The following is an 18,648-nucleotide window of genomic DNA, read 5'->3' on the forward strand; positions in this document are numbered from 1 at the left end:
ACACAAAAAACGCAAAAATAACCCCAATCACATCCCTTCTATATTCCATCCTCGAAATATTTTCTTCAATTTTGAAGCGTTTTACCCTATGGATAGCTACGTTAATTCTTTATAGTATTCAGATGGAAGGTATGTCGTTTAATTTAATGAAGTTAACATTTAAGTCTCGTTTCACTCTTGATGAATCTTTTGAAGCTCTTCGCATTTGACCTACAAAATTATGAAATTAGCGAATTTTCTGTACTTTGCTTATAGAGAGGATTACCTTTGGGGTTAAAATTGCCGAGGTAGTTGAATTGGTCGAGGAATGAGAAGTCCAACCGAGTCCATCTTGTCGTCGTCATATTTTAAAAATCAATGACACCATCTTATTAAAAAAAAAAACTTAATGCAAATCTTTCATATCAGTTATCGAGTTAGAGACAACAGTACTTTCAGAAATGAGTTAGTAGAACGAAGCGAGACTGAAGTGGATGGTGGTTAGTCTCCCAACCGATTCCGTATAAAACTTTGTCGATATCCACAACGAGGCCTAATACCAGTAAGGACAATGCAGATTCCAGAGCTCACTAGATTCTGAAAAATTTTGGATGGGATATTTACAGCTATATACACTAGGTGCTGCTATGATTTGTTCTCCAAGTGTCCCACAACAAGGCAATGGCACAAAATAAAGGTTTTGAGTAGCTACCCACAGCTTTAATAGAAATAGTTGAAATTTACATATTGGATGTTTAGGGGATGGTTTATAGCATGATGTTGCCTGAAAAGGGCTTGCTTATATGTATGCGATAATTGCATTGGAAAATAGTCGTAAAATTTTCTTTTTTATTAAAAAATTAAATTAGTAAATCTCTGTGAAATGATTATTTCTCTGGAAATTATACTTTATATAACGTCTAATTTTCAGTTTTAATATGTAAATTGCCAGCGCAGTAGCCAAAAATAGTCGTTGTTGGCAACAGAGTTAATTTCACTCAGTTTATCACCTGTTCTTCGAGCCTTGTGTCCCTTGAACAGCATGCTTTGGCTTTTCCCAGGAGCCAGAAATCCAAGAATGCAATTGACCAGCATGAAAGACTTCTGCGATCGGCTTTCGACCAGGGAAGTGATATCATGCTAGTGAACGGCATTGGCGTAATCGCGGCCGGAGAAAGCGAATACGACATGTAATACATCGGCCACTGCGTAGGATCTCGTGAACTTTGAAACATATGGTTCTGCAGATGTTGCGACTCTGGGGTTTAATGAAGTGCCTGCTGTAAGAGCATCTATTTTCATTGCGACTGCCAGAATCCCATGCCCGAGGGTGTGCTTGGTATTCGCCACAATTAGGTTCACATTTTCTGGGTTTAACCGGATACCATGTCTCGGGAAACGGACGGAGAGGTCTATAAGGTTAGAGGTCAATCCTATCTCGTTCCTCACTCAGACAGTGAAGATTTTCCGGGTTTCGCACCGGGCAAGCTCCTCCATATCTCTTTCCAGCGTTCCGACAAACAACTTGGATTCTTGAATCCCTAAAGACGATGGGCGAGTTGCTTGTCGAAACGTTGGATGAAGATATGGAGGATCTTACCCGGTGCGAGACTCGGGAAATATTCTCTGCCATTGTTCGCTGGGAAAGAACCAGACATTACACCGTTCCTCATACAGTTTATTTTTAAGTGAAAACAACTTTCAAATCAGGCAAAAATAATTTTTGTACTCCTACAGCGGGCACATGCTCAATATATCTTCTGGTGTCATTATTTTGCATCGGCCCCTTTGAGAATTATATTACTCTTGTGTAATATATTACATGTAATATAAATAATAATAATATATCATTATAATTACAAAAGTACTGCTGTTAAGTTACTCAATACATCAACCCAAATGTAAGTTTGTGCAGATCTGGCAACAGCTCCTAATCATCATACATCAACGATTCGTGCATTGGTTGGATGTAGCTCTCCACTATACTCTCCTACCAGCTAGCCTTTTTATATTAAGGTTTATCTTCTCATTTACATGCTTAATACCTCCTCCTGGATAGCTCATTTGCGGTCCTCCTTCTTTTTCCTTTCTGTACACTTGTCCTTCGACAATAGGGTAGTTTCCTTCATCAAAGAAAACGAAAGGCATTGATTGCGATTCGTTACCCACCAAGAGTGTATTCACAATACACAAATTATTTGGTTTTTGAAATACCGGTTTAGACGAATGGCAAGGGTCAAATTTTATCCTCATTTGAAAAAGGCCAGATTAGCGCCCATGCGATTCCACTCCACGTGACGTCACAGGGACCTAGTTTCTACACGAGAGGATAGGAGTTATACATCGTCTGAGGTTACCAATGCATGCATGAGGCACAGAGCCCAGGGAAACATGTCTTAATAATCACCTACTAAAACTGGCTAAGGTCGGAAAGTTTTCTTCGTTTGATAAGGTATTAATAAACCTTTTTTAAGCCAAGCGCTACCTTTCAGCAAGGTACTCATCTACCCGCTGGCAGCCTTCGACGTATCAGCGCTAAGCCTCGCCTCAAGGTCACCTCACCGGGCGGGAGGGGGAACCAGAAATACGACGTACGGAGATATTTCCCGGCATTCATACTTGGGCGTCGCGTTTTCGCGCGCTTGAAAATTTTCACTTTTCATTTAATCGCGAAAAATAGATATTGTCATTTAAAAATCTAAAAGCGTGAAATACGTACTCCAGGAGTAATAATCTTTCGATTAAGGCAATAAAAAAATAATAGGAAACTACCCTATTGTCGTCTTAAGGCCATCTTGCGCCATGATGTGGGCAGTAAAGTTCTCCCACATTTTTTCTCGGGTTTTTAGAAACACATCTCTCATCTTCCCTTCTACCAAGGACTTCTGCATTAGTACTCACTTGGTCGATCCACTCGGTAGGGTAGATCTCTCCCTGGCATAAGACACGAGCGCGTGAATTTCGCTAACGCAGGCTGTGAATATCACGCACGCATGATTTAACACTTTCCCGGCGAATAGAATGTATAAAATTTCCTCGACGACGTCGGCTGCCTTAGTTTTTTTTACCCGCACGGGCACCCGAGAAAATGTTATTCATCACCTACGCAGTTTCTTCCTTCAGGCTCTTCGGGATTTTTCCAGGAGTGTCCAAAGTCCTCACTCGGATGTGAACCCTGGGCTATTAGGCAAGTGAAATAGGTTCTATCAGCATGTCCTCGTCTCCTCACTATCATATATGCAAAATTCTATAATGGAGTAACGATATAGCCTAGAGGGTATAGCGCTTGGCTGATGATCGAGAGGTCCCGGATTTATATCCCGGGTGAACACCTGTGATATCTCAAAACAAAGTCCTCGAATTGCGAGGTGAGCTAGGGAAAGAAACCAGACTGTCTACCTTGCATGCATGAAATTCACACATCTTTGGACTGATTCGGAAAGAGCTCTAACCTCACCTATCCAAGCTAATCTTCGGGTTGAGTTGCTGAGTGAGTGAGTTGAGTTCAATATTAATTAAGATAAAAGTTGATGAGTTGGGATAGGTGTCGCGAATTCTTTGGGTCTGCTTGTAATCACGGTAATGAAAAGGGATTATTAAATGACTTTGGTTCGTATTTGAGTGCCGTGTCAATGAATCTGACATCTTGGTTATCTTACCGTCCGTCTTATAGGGCGATAAGCTCCCTTTTGCTCCCTTGGTACTGACAAACCAGGATGCGAAATGCGAGCTACTTCAAGTGTAGGTACAGTTACGCTGTAGATGAGTGGACGGAAATGGAGAGTCGGCCATATATCATTAAATGCTTTCCCCCTGCCGACATCATTTCGAACGTAGTTTAATTTAAAGCGAAAGCAAAACAACATAAATGTCTCAAGAAGGAAGAAAATGTGTTGCATTTTTCTGATATTTGTCGATCAAGCAAGTTTTTTCGATTTTAAAAATATTTCAAACTGAAATTATTGAAATGCATGCACCAATGGAGTTGAATCTTGGATAAGTAGTCTGTGAAATGCGCGATTGACTTTTGATATAGGTTGTTTCCTCAAAATACCACACGGCATTAGAAACAAAAACTGTATTTATAAACTTTCTGTAAGAGATGATTATGATTGTTGTCCTGCTGTATGCCTTCTAGGCCCACAAGGCCTTTTGTCAGAACATTCCTTTTGGATGTCTTCATTTTTTTGTTCAACTTCGATAGTACATAATATACCAGTAAATTTATGTTATTTACGTATTATCTTGAATTTGTCTAGACCATATTGCAGAGTGTAGTTCAGCCGATCGTTACCTCCTGCACTTAATATTGTTGCAAAGCTACGTTATTCGACACAGTTAAGATACTGTATGCCAATTTTCATTATATATTACGGCAATGAAAAAAGAATCGGCTACCGATAACCGGCACTGATAAATATGTTTTCCCAACTCAGTAGAGATCAAAAGTATGAATTTCAATTCTTCAATTCAAAAGGAAAGAAAATTTTTGACATTTCTATTCTCAATCGCCTTAATTAATTTCCCAGAAATGTAGCCTACGTAGCGTCGAAGGTATCGTCACCTCGTAGCTGATTCGACGTTGAATAAGCATTCCTTGACAATGCATTCCTTGTCCCGGTATCAAATTTATTTTATATTAAATTTATAAATTATTTCAAAAGGAATAAAATATTTTAAAAATCACCAATAGGAGGAAACGGAACATCAACTATCTGATAATACCTTCAATCTTATAAAATTTGTCAAATTCCGAAAGAGGAAACCATACACAGGCATGCACAACACGGTTGAGGCTTAAATAAATAACACATTTTGCGCAATCATTTTAATGGTATAAATAAAAATGACATAGGAATGTATTTACTTTTCATTATAAAGAATAGAGTGTAGCCAAACATAAAGAGAGAAACAATGTCTTGAGCAAATATACACACGCTCGTTTTTTCACATGCTGAAAGTCCATTTGGTCCACAGTTGTTCCCTACTATTATAGGAATTCTTGTAGTCTTATTGATGAAACCATACAAATTGAACATTTACATGAGATATTACTTTAGTATCATATGCTCACAGTTTGACTTGCAGATCTTTGATTGAAAATAATTCTACTGGGTTATATCATAATCCGGTAGATAGCAGGCTTTCCTGTTTTTATGCATGTGGAAAGCTATTACAGTATTAAGGTTGTAACCGTTGCAGTTATGCATTAAATATTTTTTGTGACAGCATGCGAAAGTTTTTAGAAATGTGAGGTGTTCTAATAGCAGTCAATGTAACAGATGTCACAAAATACCTTTTCTACACAAATTTTCAGTCGGTCAATGATACCGAAATATACTTCGCATGTGATCTTTCCTCTTGAATGAAATATGCAATGCACTGATTGATGCCTCTAACTTGACGGATGATAATCAATATCTGAAGTTAGTTATTGACATTGCTGAACTTATTTCAGCTTATATTAATTTAAAGTTGCCAGTTAATTGAGTATTCCTTCATTTGTTAAGTTTAAATGCTTTTCAAAGCGAAAAAATTTAACAAATTTCCATGCAAAATTTTGTAGTAAGATCAGTTTCTTTTCATGCAATAAGGCACTAGTTTTCCAGTAACTTATTTCAGTGATTTGAGCTTGAGAGTTGGCCAGATTAATCCACTGTTAAATGCTGGGTTTTGCATGGTATAATGCATTTTACATGGAGGCCAAACACTTTACTTAACATCTGATCAACTTTTTTCCAGGAGTATAACTTATGCTAAAGCATTAAGTATTGCAAGGTTTAACCTCGTTGGCTATTTTTACCATATCTGAAGAATTTTCTTATTTTTTTAGGAAGTTAATAAATATACCTGTATCCTTGCTGATAATCAGCTATCATTTTCATTTTATACAGAGATGATAAAACCACTACGGCTTACTGAAAAGTTGCAGTGTATATCCGGTGAACGGCAAGTAATGGCGCTGCTCATGGCGCCAAGATGTATACATGATTTCTCACAGAGATTCATTGTTTGCTACACTTGAGGGGTTATCTTCAAGGGAAAAAAATATATATATGCATTTATTTATAATATTTACAAAATTCTGGTCGACAATCACACAGTGTTACTCATGAAATCTGGGCATATTTTGATACATTCGTACGTACACGGACATGGATGAGAACTATACAAGAAGATTACATATATCTGTGAACCTTTTGTTTTTATAAAAAGTGTAGGTATGTGTGTGTGTGTGTGTGTGTTGTAAAATCCTGTAGAAAATTATTATTCCGCACGCCAAGTGAACGTTGGCATTGGTGAGACCCCACTTGAAGATGGCGACCCGGGTGGTGGGGCTGATGCGATGAGTTTGAGACATGAAGGGGGAAGGGGATCGGTGACGTGAGACGAGGACGACGAATCCTAGACTCGAACCCAGAGACTGCTCCTCAAGCCGCCCGACGCGGACGGCGTCAGAGGTTGCCGACGGCGCATTGGCACAGGCGCCGTCGAAGTTCACCCACGCAGCTACTGCTCTCGGTCATCAATCTGCAGTTAGGAGAGAGACAGAGGGAAACATTAGTGAGCATGTCTTAGGGAAAGGATCACTCAGCGAACCTAAAAAATATTGTTGCTGCAAAGGCTTCCACGGGGTTTCGTAGTGATTGACAGCAACTTCTTTGGGTTTACCTACCGTGTGCGCTGTTTTTAATGACAACAATTTCACCTGCGTGCAAAACTTAGAAATCTGTGGTATTCCAATTTTAGTCAATGCAACTAATGAAACAAAATTGAGATTAAAACAAAATTGGAAACTTGTAATTTCTTTATTTTAATCTGAAATGTAAAATATATTAAATTATCATAGTTCCGTTTAAAAGCCCTTAAAGTTGAAGTTGAAACTTGTAATATAAATGCTATGCTCTCAATTTGCCACATGTTGTATTGAATAACAGGAACTTTCTGACAAGCCATATGGCTTAGAAGGACCAAGTTTGTATATCCAAAAAAAGACAATTATAATTTTATAATTTTTCACAAAAAAATACCTTTTCTACACAAATTTTGATTCGTTCAATGTTTCCGAAGTATGATTAGCACGTAATGTTTCATCTGTAATGAAGTATGCAATGCACTGATTCATGACTCGAGCTCAATTAAACACGTGATGGCAGTCGACGAGATGTTTTCTCACTTTCACCAATTAGTACCACATCGTCCTGATTTTATGGTAGAAGTTAAATGAGACTTACCTATGCTTTCATTAGTCCCTTATAACCTCTCTCTGAAAGAGTGGCAACTAAAACTTACTCATCCACATAAAACCTTGCGAGGCAATGGGCTCGGGAGGAAATACCCCACCGTGACCTCTTGGGAATAATTAATTGTATTCAAGAAGTTAACAATATCGCCTGTTAATCTGGAGATAGCAATTCTGAATTCGAAAGACAAAATTACAATTGCCGTAGTCTCAATATTCTGATAAAATAAATTAATATAACTTTAAGTCTTACATTTAGTCATAGGTCGTTTTGATCTAGAGTGGTATCATTATATCCTTATGTATCCTGAAAAACTGCTCTCATGACCAATGTCGGCTATTATGACATGAGTTAGGTCTACTGCAGAAAATTGTCAGAAGATTATCGAGCGTAAATTATTGTACATTAACGTACTATTAGGCCGAAAGTGAGATTTTATGTGAACTGAGGCTATTGTAAGCTTGTGATAAAATATGGGAATTCTTGAATTAATAAAAAAGCTTAAGAGATATGTTGAAATTTTCTTTTGCAACGTTTGAGATATGATAGTTAACTTCCTGAGTATGTTCCTAGCACAAGGTTAAGAGCCGGTTAATTTACATTTCAATGGTAATCAATATTAATTCACGAATGACCCATATAATAAAAGAAACACCTTATTCCCACTGAGTAGATTTTGATGAAATCATTTAATAAGTGTAAATATTTTGGCAAAATTTGAAGGATCAAAAGTTTCCTCTGAGATAATAATGAAGCTGTAGAATTCCTTAATACTTCCGCAAAATACTGTTCGTCTGCAGTATATACTACATTTCATTCATAGTATTGTGAAGAGGGCATCATTTGTCGAATTACGCAAACCATATTGAGATCATTAGTCAAGGCACTTAGGTACATAGTCAAATATGTTTTGAAAGTATGATTCAAGAAAATTGAAAGACTGTATCACCCCTGATTATTATAGAGCTTTATATTTAAAATAGTTTATGATATAATTTCGCCATATTTTGAGAATACCTTTTCAAGAGATCAGCCACCTTAATTCATCTTTTTTGTAGACTATTCGCGAAAGCAAAAATATTTTATGCTTATTTTTTATGCCATATGTTATAGCTGTTGTAGCTTCAAGCCTTCAATTTTGAGTTCTGGAGGCCTCATCGTTAATGAAGTTACGCCATTTGGAATCCCATTACGCTAAAATTGAAAAAAAAACCGTTGCTTGAAACCATGACGAATTCAAAAGACTGAATACCTATTGCCCAACCCAGCAGTCAACGTCTCAGTCATTGACCTCGAGTTCAATGAAAGCAGGCACACGTACTATATATACTCCTGCCATCCGTTCCACGGTGCGAGCTCCCCTTACCTTTTTTCAGAGCTTCCGTCTTCGCCTTTTCCGCACCTTCGGAACTGTAGCACTTCTTGTAGAAGTCGTTGAACAAGAGGTAGAAGAAAACGGCGTTCGGTAGAACTAAGTAGACGGACCATCGAGGGAAACCGCAGTCGTAGAAGACAAGCTGGAATGAATGCAGGAAGGCCAAGCAGAACTGTCCCTGTGGAAAGAAAGAAAGAGGCCGATTCATAAAGGCCGACGACGCGAAGTGGTGAGCGTAGGTGATGGTGCAGATTAAAAGGGATGCGAACGAGGTTCACCACTGCAGCAGGTGATGGGGAAGAAAGGTAAATCCACTTTGATGGATGAAGTGGCGAAAACAGCAAATTTATGACAATGAACTAGATTTCTCGTTCTGACCCAGAAGTGCAGTTGCTCTCAGCCTACGCTAGAAAGGTTTTCCTGGGATCCATGGAATTGCAAATGTATAACTGCATAATACATTTTTATCCATGAAATATCTTTACTTTCTGCAAAATAGGTACTAATCAACGAAAATTTAATACGAGATTTATTTACTCAGAACAAAATTAATGGAGGAGTTGTCGTATTTTTTTAACATTCTTAGAGAGGAGATGGCCGGCGTCATTAAAACAGACTAAAAATATAATAACTTCAATTTTTAAATTGGAACCCTTTACAGTTATAAATTTTCATTTTTAAAGGCCTTTTTCAGTTAATTAGCGTTCTTGGTGTTGTATTAAACTAAATTAGTAATTACGCAATAAAAATGGAAACTAGAGAACATACCTCTGGCTACCAGGTGGAGTATGTTTTGCTTTAAGTCCTAAAATATTGAAGTATGACTCTTTGATGGGAGTGCGGAATAAAATTTATAAAGTTTTGTATTTTATACAAGGTTTTACAGCTAAAAATATTAAAATGGCATGAAGAATTCAAAATGTTATCAATGAAATAATTAAAATTCAAATATCCTAAGCTCACTATGATAGAGATTAAATTACTCTAGAAAATACCAAATATTCATAAATAAATGAAATTTCAAATACATTAAAAATGGGATTACTAATGTTGAAAACAATATGCATCGTGTGTTCATATGAACTCAACTTTTACTTCCTTTATTTTTTCTCATGTCCTTTGACTTGGATCTTTGTATTTAAAACTTACTGCTCCGTTCTGTTCTCCCAGTTATCCTGTTAAAATATACCAATTTCTTTTGTAACATACCATCTGTAGCGTGGTGATGTACTTCTTCCACCAAACATACTTTTGGTATTGTGGTCCCATGGCAGAAATCATGTAGTAAAAGTACATTATGATGTGCACAAAAGAGTTAATGACTCCGATGAAAGTTCCATGACCTCCTAAAATGCGGAAGGAACACACATTTTTAGATAGAATGGAATGATATTAAAACCCTCCTTATAACGTTTAGTAAAATTTTCGTCGCATTCATTTTATAGACTTGAAATGATTAAGACCAATCGTAGAATTTCTGTTGGTTTTTTCTTGGCAAGGAAGTTATAAGCTTATTTCAAATTCTTGTAAATTACGCGTAAGTTAATGAAATTGTATGCAAAACAACAAGACATTAACAGCAAAATTGAAATCATCTTAATCCTCATAAATTTTGAAATCCAGTTTAAAATAACGTTCATTCTAATTTACGTAATTCATCGATATAAATGTTAAAAACCATGAATATTACAGAAGTATAAGAAATATTACTGAATGGTTTCGGAAAACCTGATGCGTTCATCAACATTTCAGCTCTACGAACTGGGAGTTCTCACTTCTTGAAAATTTAATTAATATTCCCTTATATTTTGTTCATTGTTGAAATAGCTCATTATTAATATTTCTTTTAATTTAAGACATAATTATGACTCCTTTCGCATTTTGCTTAACAATCCTGAGGGAATTGAATTTTCGGTATTCGTTGAGAAGTGCAGATAACATATCATTAATTATTTCACATTTAACTAAGAGATATTTGTTTTTATCCCGCTAACAACAGCCATTCTTTCTTTCTCCGCTTTAATTTTATATATCGTGAGCATTGGTAGCTAATATGGAGTAATTGAAGCCAAAGCTATATATTTTCATGATAGACAAGCAAATCTCAAAGAAATAGTTACCTGGGTAATATTTCGTTGCTCCCCATGAAATCATGGGCATCACAGTATGATGGTACAGGTGAAGAAATGTGATCTGGCGCTGCTTTTTTCTCAATACGAAGAAAATCTAAGGTTGTAAATATATAATAAGGTAGAGAATTAATAAAAATAGTTATACAAATTACCAACTTCTTAAAATCATTGCGATATGATAAATTCCACAAGTGAAAAATTTGCTGCAGAAATTTTCATTGGACGAATCGAAAATGAACAAATCATACCAATTTATGGAAAGCATTTATTTTGGCGTGACTCACCGTGTCCAGAAGTTCAGATATCTTGGCAAGGAAGTAAATGTACACACCTCTTGCTTCCTAAATAAAAGGATAAGGAAAAAATGAGTTACCTATTTTTAATTTTCTTTAGAGAGAGTAAAAAATCTTTCTCTCCATGCAGTGGGTCTACATTCATTCAGCAGCAAGGAAATATTTAGAAACTTTGGTGCTACAAAATATACGCGACAATAATTGGGGAATGTCCAAGTCGTTGAATCCTACCCTCAGAATTTTATTTTACCTAATATTATTTGGGCTTATTGAAAGTTTCTATTTTTTTGAAATGTAATTTGATCATTGCAAAAATTAATATGTAAGGAAAATGCCGATAAGACATTGGAATATAACAGCTCGGACCCTTTCGTTGTTTCTAAAGAAATTGTTCGATGGATTAAATGGCTACCAGTATGTATTTTTACGCCTGAAAAATCAGATTCGAATTTTACTGAAAATTTATTAAAACATCATTCGTGATAGGGAAAATTGAGTTCAAATAGAAAACTCAACTCCTTGTTAGCATTAAGGTTAAATAATGCATAAAATGAGTTGTCCATACGATAATATTCTCAAGGTGTGCTTCGCCGCATCTGTGGAAGGAGACATAATTCTCTTACCAGCCCAAGGTCCCACACTATAATCCTGACGTGTTCTTCAGTGATTTTTAAGTCCGTGTATTATTCTCGAGTCGATGCTGTAGCGTGCAAAGTCAATTATTTTGTCTAGTGAGATGATAGCAGGTTGTCGTTTCAGCTAATCATGATAGCTTCAAACCAATGAGTCAAACGTTTAACTGTTGAACTGTGTATCATTATGTCAGAGAGGCGCTTGGCTATTTCCTTACCTGCAATCAACTTTAACCTCGCTAACGGAGATATTTATATTCAGATGCAGCTAATTTGATGAGGTTACCATTTAATTGGGATTATGGCTATGGTATGGTGTCAAATATGCAATATTATCTTGCCACAGACCTATCGATTAACTTCAACATTAGGTTGCATGCTAGAACCAAACTTACTCGTTGATTGCAAGAATACCAACTTTAATTTAACCTAGTGTCAAATAAGCAAGCTTCAGAGGATCGATTTAAGTTTGCTCGGCTTAGAGCGTCCATCAGTACTATAGTTGTATTTTCCATTCCCTCCATTGGCCAAAAATTTTCTAGAGAGAAACGGCAGAAAATAGAAACGTGCAACATATTTAATATCTATCACCGTTAACAAGATATTTTTCGCATCCACATAAAAAATTTAACCAAAAAGGTGTAATTTATTATGAATAACTTATTTGAATGTAGATCACAGTTTTTGTAGTTTTAATAAAAAATGTTTTGAAAGGGAAATTATATTGAATCATTTCAACAGTTTTTATGTTTATTTACTTTAGCTTGAGCGAAAAAGCACCACTTTCCACCATTTCCTGATATGAATCCACAATCACCGAAGTCTTGGAATGAGTCAAATATTAATTTCCAAGCAACTATTCCACTACTTACTTTCGAAAACATCAACGCTACCGTAAAGAGTGAACCAAGGCCGGCGATGGCTAGTGACACCTTTCTATAGGATATTCGTAAAAGTTTCCCTATCAGAGTATTTACGCGAATACATGAGAATATATCAAGTATAAAGGTATTGTCAAAAGACTGTCCAGAGGCTGATTACCAAGGTGTTTTAGTCAGAAAGGCTGTTGTTGGGTCACGCAAAACCTCAGTGTGCCACATTATTTTCAAGTATAAATTAGACACGTGAAGTTATCTTCCTTAATAGAATACAGTGGGGTGAATTTCCGCAACCTAGTAGCAAATAAACTAAGATTATTTCAGTTCTTAATATTAGAAAGGCTTTGATTTCATGCAAATTTGAAACTACAAAATTAATACCAGTATGGAAAAATTTGAAAATTGTCCTCCTAGCAATTATTTTCAGGTGGAGACGTAATACTTGAGCCTGCGGCCAAATGAATTAAGCTGTGAATTGATATAAAGTGTTGCCACTTATTTTGTTGGGCAGTTATTAAATTTCTTTGTGCGTCATTGTAAATGTTATAATTCAGTAACATGTATGGTCAAGAGGATAGAATCATTTAGTTTGTCAATGCATATGTTCTAAGCTTATGTCAAGATCATGTATCTTATTCGAACAGTCCAAACGTCATGTCATACATTACCCTTAACCCTTCAGGCGTGTTCGAAAAATCCACAGGCTGGCACTTCCAACTGTATTTAAATAGCCACGCTCCTTCCATTGCCTGGAATAGAAAGATTTATCAGTAACTCATACCGTACTCATCCATATAGCATTTTCCCTTTCTTCAAAATATACGAGTATAATTATCGGGATTATCTTGCTGCTATTTACAAAGCTACATAAGCTAATTATCAGTCAAAGTATGAAAAGTTTTACTCACTATTTCACAACAGTAAGCTTTTTATACCGAATTGCATTGAAAATGAAATGGATACAATGAAGGATGCTAAAGGCGATCGCTTATCAACAACGGTAAAGTTTCCTTCAAATTCCCAATCTGGCTATATAATTTTCAAGATATTAAAATGCAATTTGATCTTCACAAGATATGAAAAGTGTTCTTTTATTTAGCTGCTTTGATCGCATACCGAGATAGTCCATATCGTAATGATTCTCACCTCCCAAAACAACCAGAGTGATACATATACTTGTATGAAATTGTAGACCACTAGCAGTCGGTTGAGCTTGAACGGTTTCCTGTTTTCCATGAACCGAGGGCCCCACGACAGCACAAAGTAGAGGTATGCTCCGAGGATACACAGCCCAGGCACGGGACTACTGATCAGGGGCCAGTCGATCGTCCTGGGATCTGAAACGAAGGGCAAAAAAGCATAGGAAATTATTTTATTTAAAAAAATTAATGTGGGCAGCATAGCATAAATCGAATTTGTTTTTCAACGTACGGTAATAATTTGCATACAATAGGTAATTTTATTAATGGATAAGATGTCACATATTATTCGATTTACATAAATTTATTTGCAAGCAACTTTGGTCTGTCTCATCATATGAAGGAAAAAACGAATAAATTAAGTAAATATTTTTGCAATTGGCATTATTGGTCAATTTAGGTGCCCAATAACATGAAAACTTTGCTCTTCGACGAAGGATTCAAGTCTTGAAAAACAGAGAACTACATAAATGACGGTTTAAGTAAACTTTTGTTAAATATCCCTATCATACTTGGCTGAAATCCGCCCTGGAATGGATGAGGACAGTATATTTCTTTATTACAACAGTTTTTCAGTGGCCAAGGGCCCTTATTTTTGCCATTTTCATTAGGCAGTCGAAAAGACGTTACTTTTTTTACGGCATTGACTTCATTGTGCATGTAAAAAGACCACCAGCATCAGGTCAACATCACTTTGATCGAAACTGACGTTTTTGCAATTAAAGCTTTGTCAAAATAGTGGAGCAATTTGTGGATAGTAAAATAGTGGGCGCTCGATTTCGAGGTCTTATCGGACTGCAGGTGTGTCCCGCTGAGTTCGAAGTGCTGCCTCCTTCCTCCTAGGCACACTGACCTCGTTAACGACAACAAGGGGTGGGAGAGGCGGAGAGATGAGTGGTGGACGGAAGCAAGAGATGAGGGCCGCGGTGCGTGAGTCGACACGAGAGTTAACTAGCCAAGGAAGACGGGTCGGCCGAGGGAATGAACTCATTAGGGAGGAGCAACGCGGTCCGCGCACACATATAATACCCTGGAGATTTCCGTCTTTTCCGAGGGAAAATAAGAGGGAGAAGGAAAAACATACTTTCCCCTTCAATTTAGATTAGTTGCTGAGGGGAGAGAAACCGCCCTCATTTAGAGGCTGGTATGTCTGAGAAAAATTTTTCTTTTCAATAGCAAAGATTCATTCCCATTAAACGAACTATTTAACATTTAGATGTTTTGTTAGTTTTTAGTTTGTTGGCATAATTTGGGTAATTGGCTGAAAAAACGAAAGATTATTCATTAACGGTGGTAAAATAAAGACTATTACGTCTACACATTTTAACTTTAAATTTAATGAAGACAAGACTGTAGAAACTAAAAATGACTAAAAGAAAGTCATTTTGATATTTTTTTCAGCAAGGCTTGCACTTCTAAAATCCGTAAGAAGAAGCTGCAACGACTCCAATTTCCATTTTTTATGGAATTTAAAAACTGCTGGTTTCATGCTGTATTTTAGTGGTTTCAATGTAAATGCGTAATGTTAAGCATGCTCATAGCATAACATATTGCTGAATTCTTCTCGGATTTTCAACCAGGTTAACTCAATCGTTTAGGCCGACGTTTCGGAAGACGACTTGTCTACCATTTTCAAGGCTTGTTACTGAATGAAAGTCCAATTTCACACATTAATTTATAAAAAAAATAAAAAATAAAAACTCGGCTCATTTAATTTTAGTGTGAAATTGGACTTTCATTGAGTAAAACGCCTTGAAAATGGGAGACAAGTCGTCTTCCAAATACGACTCAGTTAACCAGGTTGAAAAACCGAGAAGAATTCATCAATTTAATTCACCAGGAGAAATTAAAATCGTTTAGCATTACATATACTTACACATTTGAGTTACCAACAACGGGTGTGAAAAATCTCATAAATTAATGATAAACTCGTAGGTATTCATTTAACCCATTATAACCCAATGTTGCTTCTAAGCGACATCAAAAATTTATAAATTTTCTCCTCTATTTAGGATATATCTAAACCACTCATTATTTTGTGGTGCACAGGGTAATGGCGGAATATTTAGCTGCCACGATAATTATGATTGAGTGCAAAATTTTCAAGTTTTCAGAGCGAAACTTTTTGAAATTTGATGTCCCCAGAAAGGAGCTCTGGGTTATAAAGGGTTCAAAATTGCATGTGTCATAATTACGGTCATTTAAAATCTAAATTAGCTGATTTTTTGCGGCGTGCTCCATTTTTTTACCTCATACGTATAATCACATGGGCATCCAAATTTACAGTAAACAATTATTTTCACCCTCTTTTCGAAGCCACGAACTGTTCTTCGTGTTTTAATTCTGGAGGTTCATACTACTTCAGCCGAGTTAAAAAGATAAAGGAGAATACCGAATCCTTCCTAATTTTAGATAATGCTCTTCTAAGGTAAATCTTTCGTGGATAATATTGGGAAAACAGAGTAAACACATTACAATATGGCTTTGAGGGGCATGGAATAGATGCAGTAAGATGTTTAGGAAGCAATACGGATTGAGAGCACAGATCAGAAAAAGTGGACAAAAAACTTCATAACTAGGACAAAAGAGAGTGACTGTTGCCTCCAGGGGGAACGATAATAAAAGTTTGCAAGAAATGGAGTGGCTTTCTTCGGATACGACTCGTTCCCCTTCTCTCCCGGATATTTTCACACGACAAGGAAAAAGTTTCTGAACACTCAACGTACTAGGGCAAGCGGAGGGTACCTTAAGGACACTTTCAGGTATCTCACGGGACAGCGGCATTCTTACAAGCCTTTTGTTTTCTTAGCTTTCCCGATTTCTATCTCAATTTATATAATGCTGTATGCCCAAGGCCATCGAATGCCCTTTTACAGTAGCCACTGAGATACTCAAAAATTAAGAAATCGTTAAAAATATTTTAAATTCTTATAACATTAGGTATGTATGATAATGATTCAAAATGGTTTTAACTTTAAAATTAACTTTCGGTGGCATCAAAGAAGAAAACTGGAATTTTTGAAACTCAGTTTACCAAGAAAAAAGTGAGAATATGATGAAAATAGCCGAGAAAACGACCATTATGAAAATTAAGAACATGCAATGTGAGTATTCTGTTATCACGATCGCGACGTGGTGGAATTTGATTATAATTTTAAATTATAATAAGAATAATGTTATTTTTCGAAATTAATGCATCACAAAACTTCAATACAACCTACGTGTGGTCAAGGATTGTCATGACCATCGCCTAATGATGGTATCGGTGGTCTAAACCGAGGTCATAGTGAAGTTTTGTGATAAAGTGTTATTCTAATTATTTTAAAATGTAATGAGTTCGTATTTTCAACGTGGAAAAAAACATAGTCATTAATATATGGTTATTATTTTGAACACAAAAAGGGATGAATTCAAAAACGTCAATGAGCCAAAAATTGGTATTTCAAGGGCAGCGAGTTCAAAATCAATGAATTTCTATGAAAAGCGTTTTTGAAGTAACCTGTGAACTAGTTTCACCATGAAATATTTAGATGTGATGAGACACGAAAAATTTCTAGTTACTTACTCCGCAACTTAGCTCATATCTTCTTGGTCGAAGGTTTCTGTCGTGAGTCACTCCGAAGCTCAGTAACTGGAGCGTCAGCGCAGTATAAATGAAAATTTACGTCTCATGCACCAGCAGGAATGAATTAAATTGTTCACTATTTTCAGGGAGCTATAAAATAAAAATGCGGAGTCTTCTTGTTTCAAATTTCATACGTTTGTTTTCATTTATTTATTGGATGTATTGGATCTTCACATGAATGCGTGTTTTAGGTCATATTCTTCAGTAATATAATCAATTTTTCCACATGCAGAGTCTATAATTTTTAACCTTATACCGAAGAATGAGGGAATATACGACTCAATAGGAAGAAGAAATCGAAATTAGGCAGGGAAGAAAATGGAACAATCCTGGTTTTCGAAACAGTCTGAAGTTTCCGAATTCGAATTTTATAGTTGGGTAGAAGAAAAGGTGGATCGCATCACATCCGATTAATACCCATTCAAAGAGCTTATTTTACATTCAGAACTTGTATTTCAGCGTATGCTTCAATTCTTCCCTAGCAAAACTTCCACATTATATCTTTCCCATTTTTTTCTTGCATTCCACTAAATACTGCATGTAATAGAGAATTTATTATTTGAACAAGCTGCTGCCTTAATTAACACATGTTCTGAAGAATTCTTTGCCATATAGTACACTCATATTATGTAAATAATACATTATAGGGCTTTTCTTGCTTTCATTGAATTTGATTATTCATAAAAATATCTCACCTGATAATTCTGTGAACACGAAATGGTAAAACCGCGCGATGGCATTTGTTGGCCTCTGTGATCCCATGGCTTCCATTTCGATTGCTCCTAAAATTAGAATAAAATAAACAATTAAAATATTTAACACCAATTTAACTACAATAAGGTAGTACGTCAAAATTTCACCTAATTCGTGCCTGGGTTACAGAAATTTGATCAGAGAATATGCATGATTCTATTTGGAAGATTCATGAGACCTTCCCAGAAAACCGTGACAAATTAATATATAGGATGAAAAAATAAATGCCATTATTAAATATTAAATGCAAATATTTTGGGAATATTAGGAATCTCATTATTACCTCGGGAATTTTAACAAATCATATTAATTCTAATGAAATAGACTGCAGTTTATAATGGGATATAGTCAGGTTTTCAGCCAAATTTACAATTACACAAAATTTCACTTAAAATCACTTTTAATAACTTCAGGCAACTACAATCATCTCATTACGAATGTAACGTTTTCCGGTTTTGTATGGTAGTAAATTCTAATAAGTATCTAATTTTATGGTCGTAAATTGATATAAATATATGTATTCAATGTCGCAAACTTC

General features: G+C 36.0%; 2 protein-coding genes across 4 annotated transcripts in view; one reads left to right on the forward strand and one right to left on the reverse strand.

Moving 5' to 3' along the window:
• LOC124167152 (elongation of very long chain fatty acids protein AAEL008004-like) overlaps window positions 1–18,648 on the forward strand; it is a 205,093-nt gene that overhangs the window by 12,311 nt on the left and 174,134 nt on the right. The gene's annotated exons all lie outside the window — the stretch shown is intronic.
• The window catches only part of LOC124167133 (elongation of very long chain fatty acids protein AAEL008004), a 94,026-nt gene continuing 80,170 nt past the window's right edge, over window positions 4,793–18,648 (reverse strand). For all 3 annotated transcript variants that reach the window (XM_046544940.1, XM_046544935.1, XM_046544949.1), the window contains 8 exons: window positions 18,053–18,139; window positions 13,680–13,870; window positions 13,202–13,282; window positions 11,015–11,071; window positions 10,719–10,824; window positions 9,808–9,944; window positions 8,590–8,776; window positions 4,793–6,510 (listed from right to left, as the gene is read on the reverse strand). In XM_046544940.1, coding sequence (XP_046400896.1) covers window positions 6,506–6,510; window positions 8,590–8,776; window positions 9,808–9,944; window positions 10,719–10,824; window positions 11,015–11,071; window positions 13,202–13,282; window positions 13,680–13,870; window positions 18,053–18,139 — 851 coding nt within the window. In that variant the 3' untranslated portion in view covers window positions 4,793–6,505. The remainder of the gene's footprint in view (window positions 6,511–8,589; window positions 8,777–9,807; window positions 9,945–10,718; window positions 10,825–11,014; window positions 11,072–13,201; window positions 13,283–13,679; window positions 13,871–18,052; window positions 18,140–18,648) is intronic.

The sequence above is a fragment of the Ischnura elegans genome, chromosome 1 (genome assembly GCF_921293095.1).
Source record: "Ischnura elegans chromosome 1, ioIscEleg1.1, whole genome shotgun sequence".
In the NCBI taxonomy this organism is placed as follows: Eukaryota; Metazoa; Arthropoda; class Insecta; order Odonata; family Coenagrionidae; genus Ischnura; species Ischnura elegans.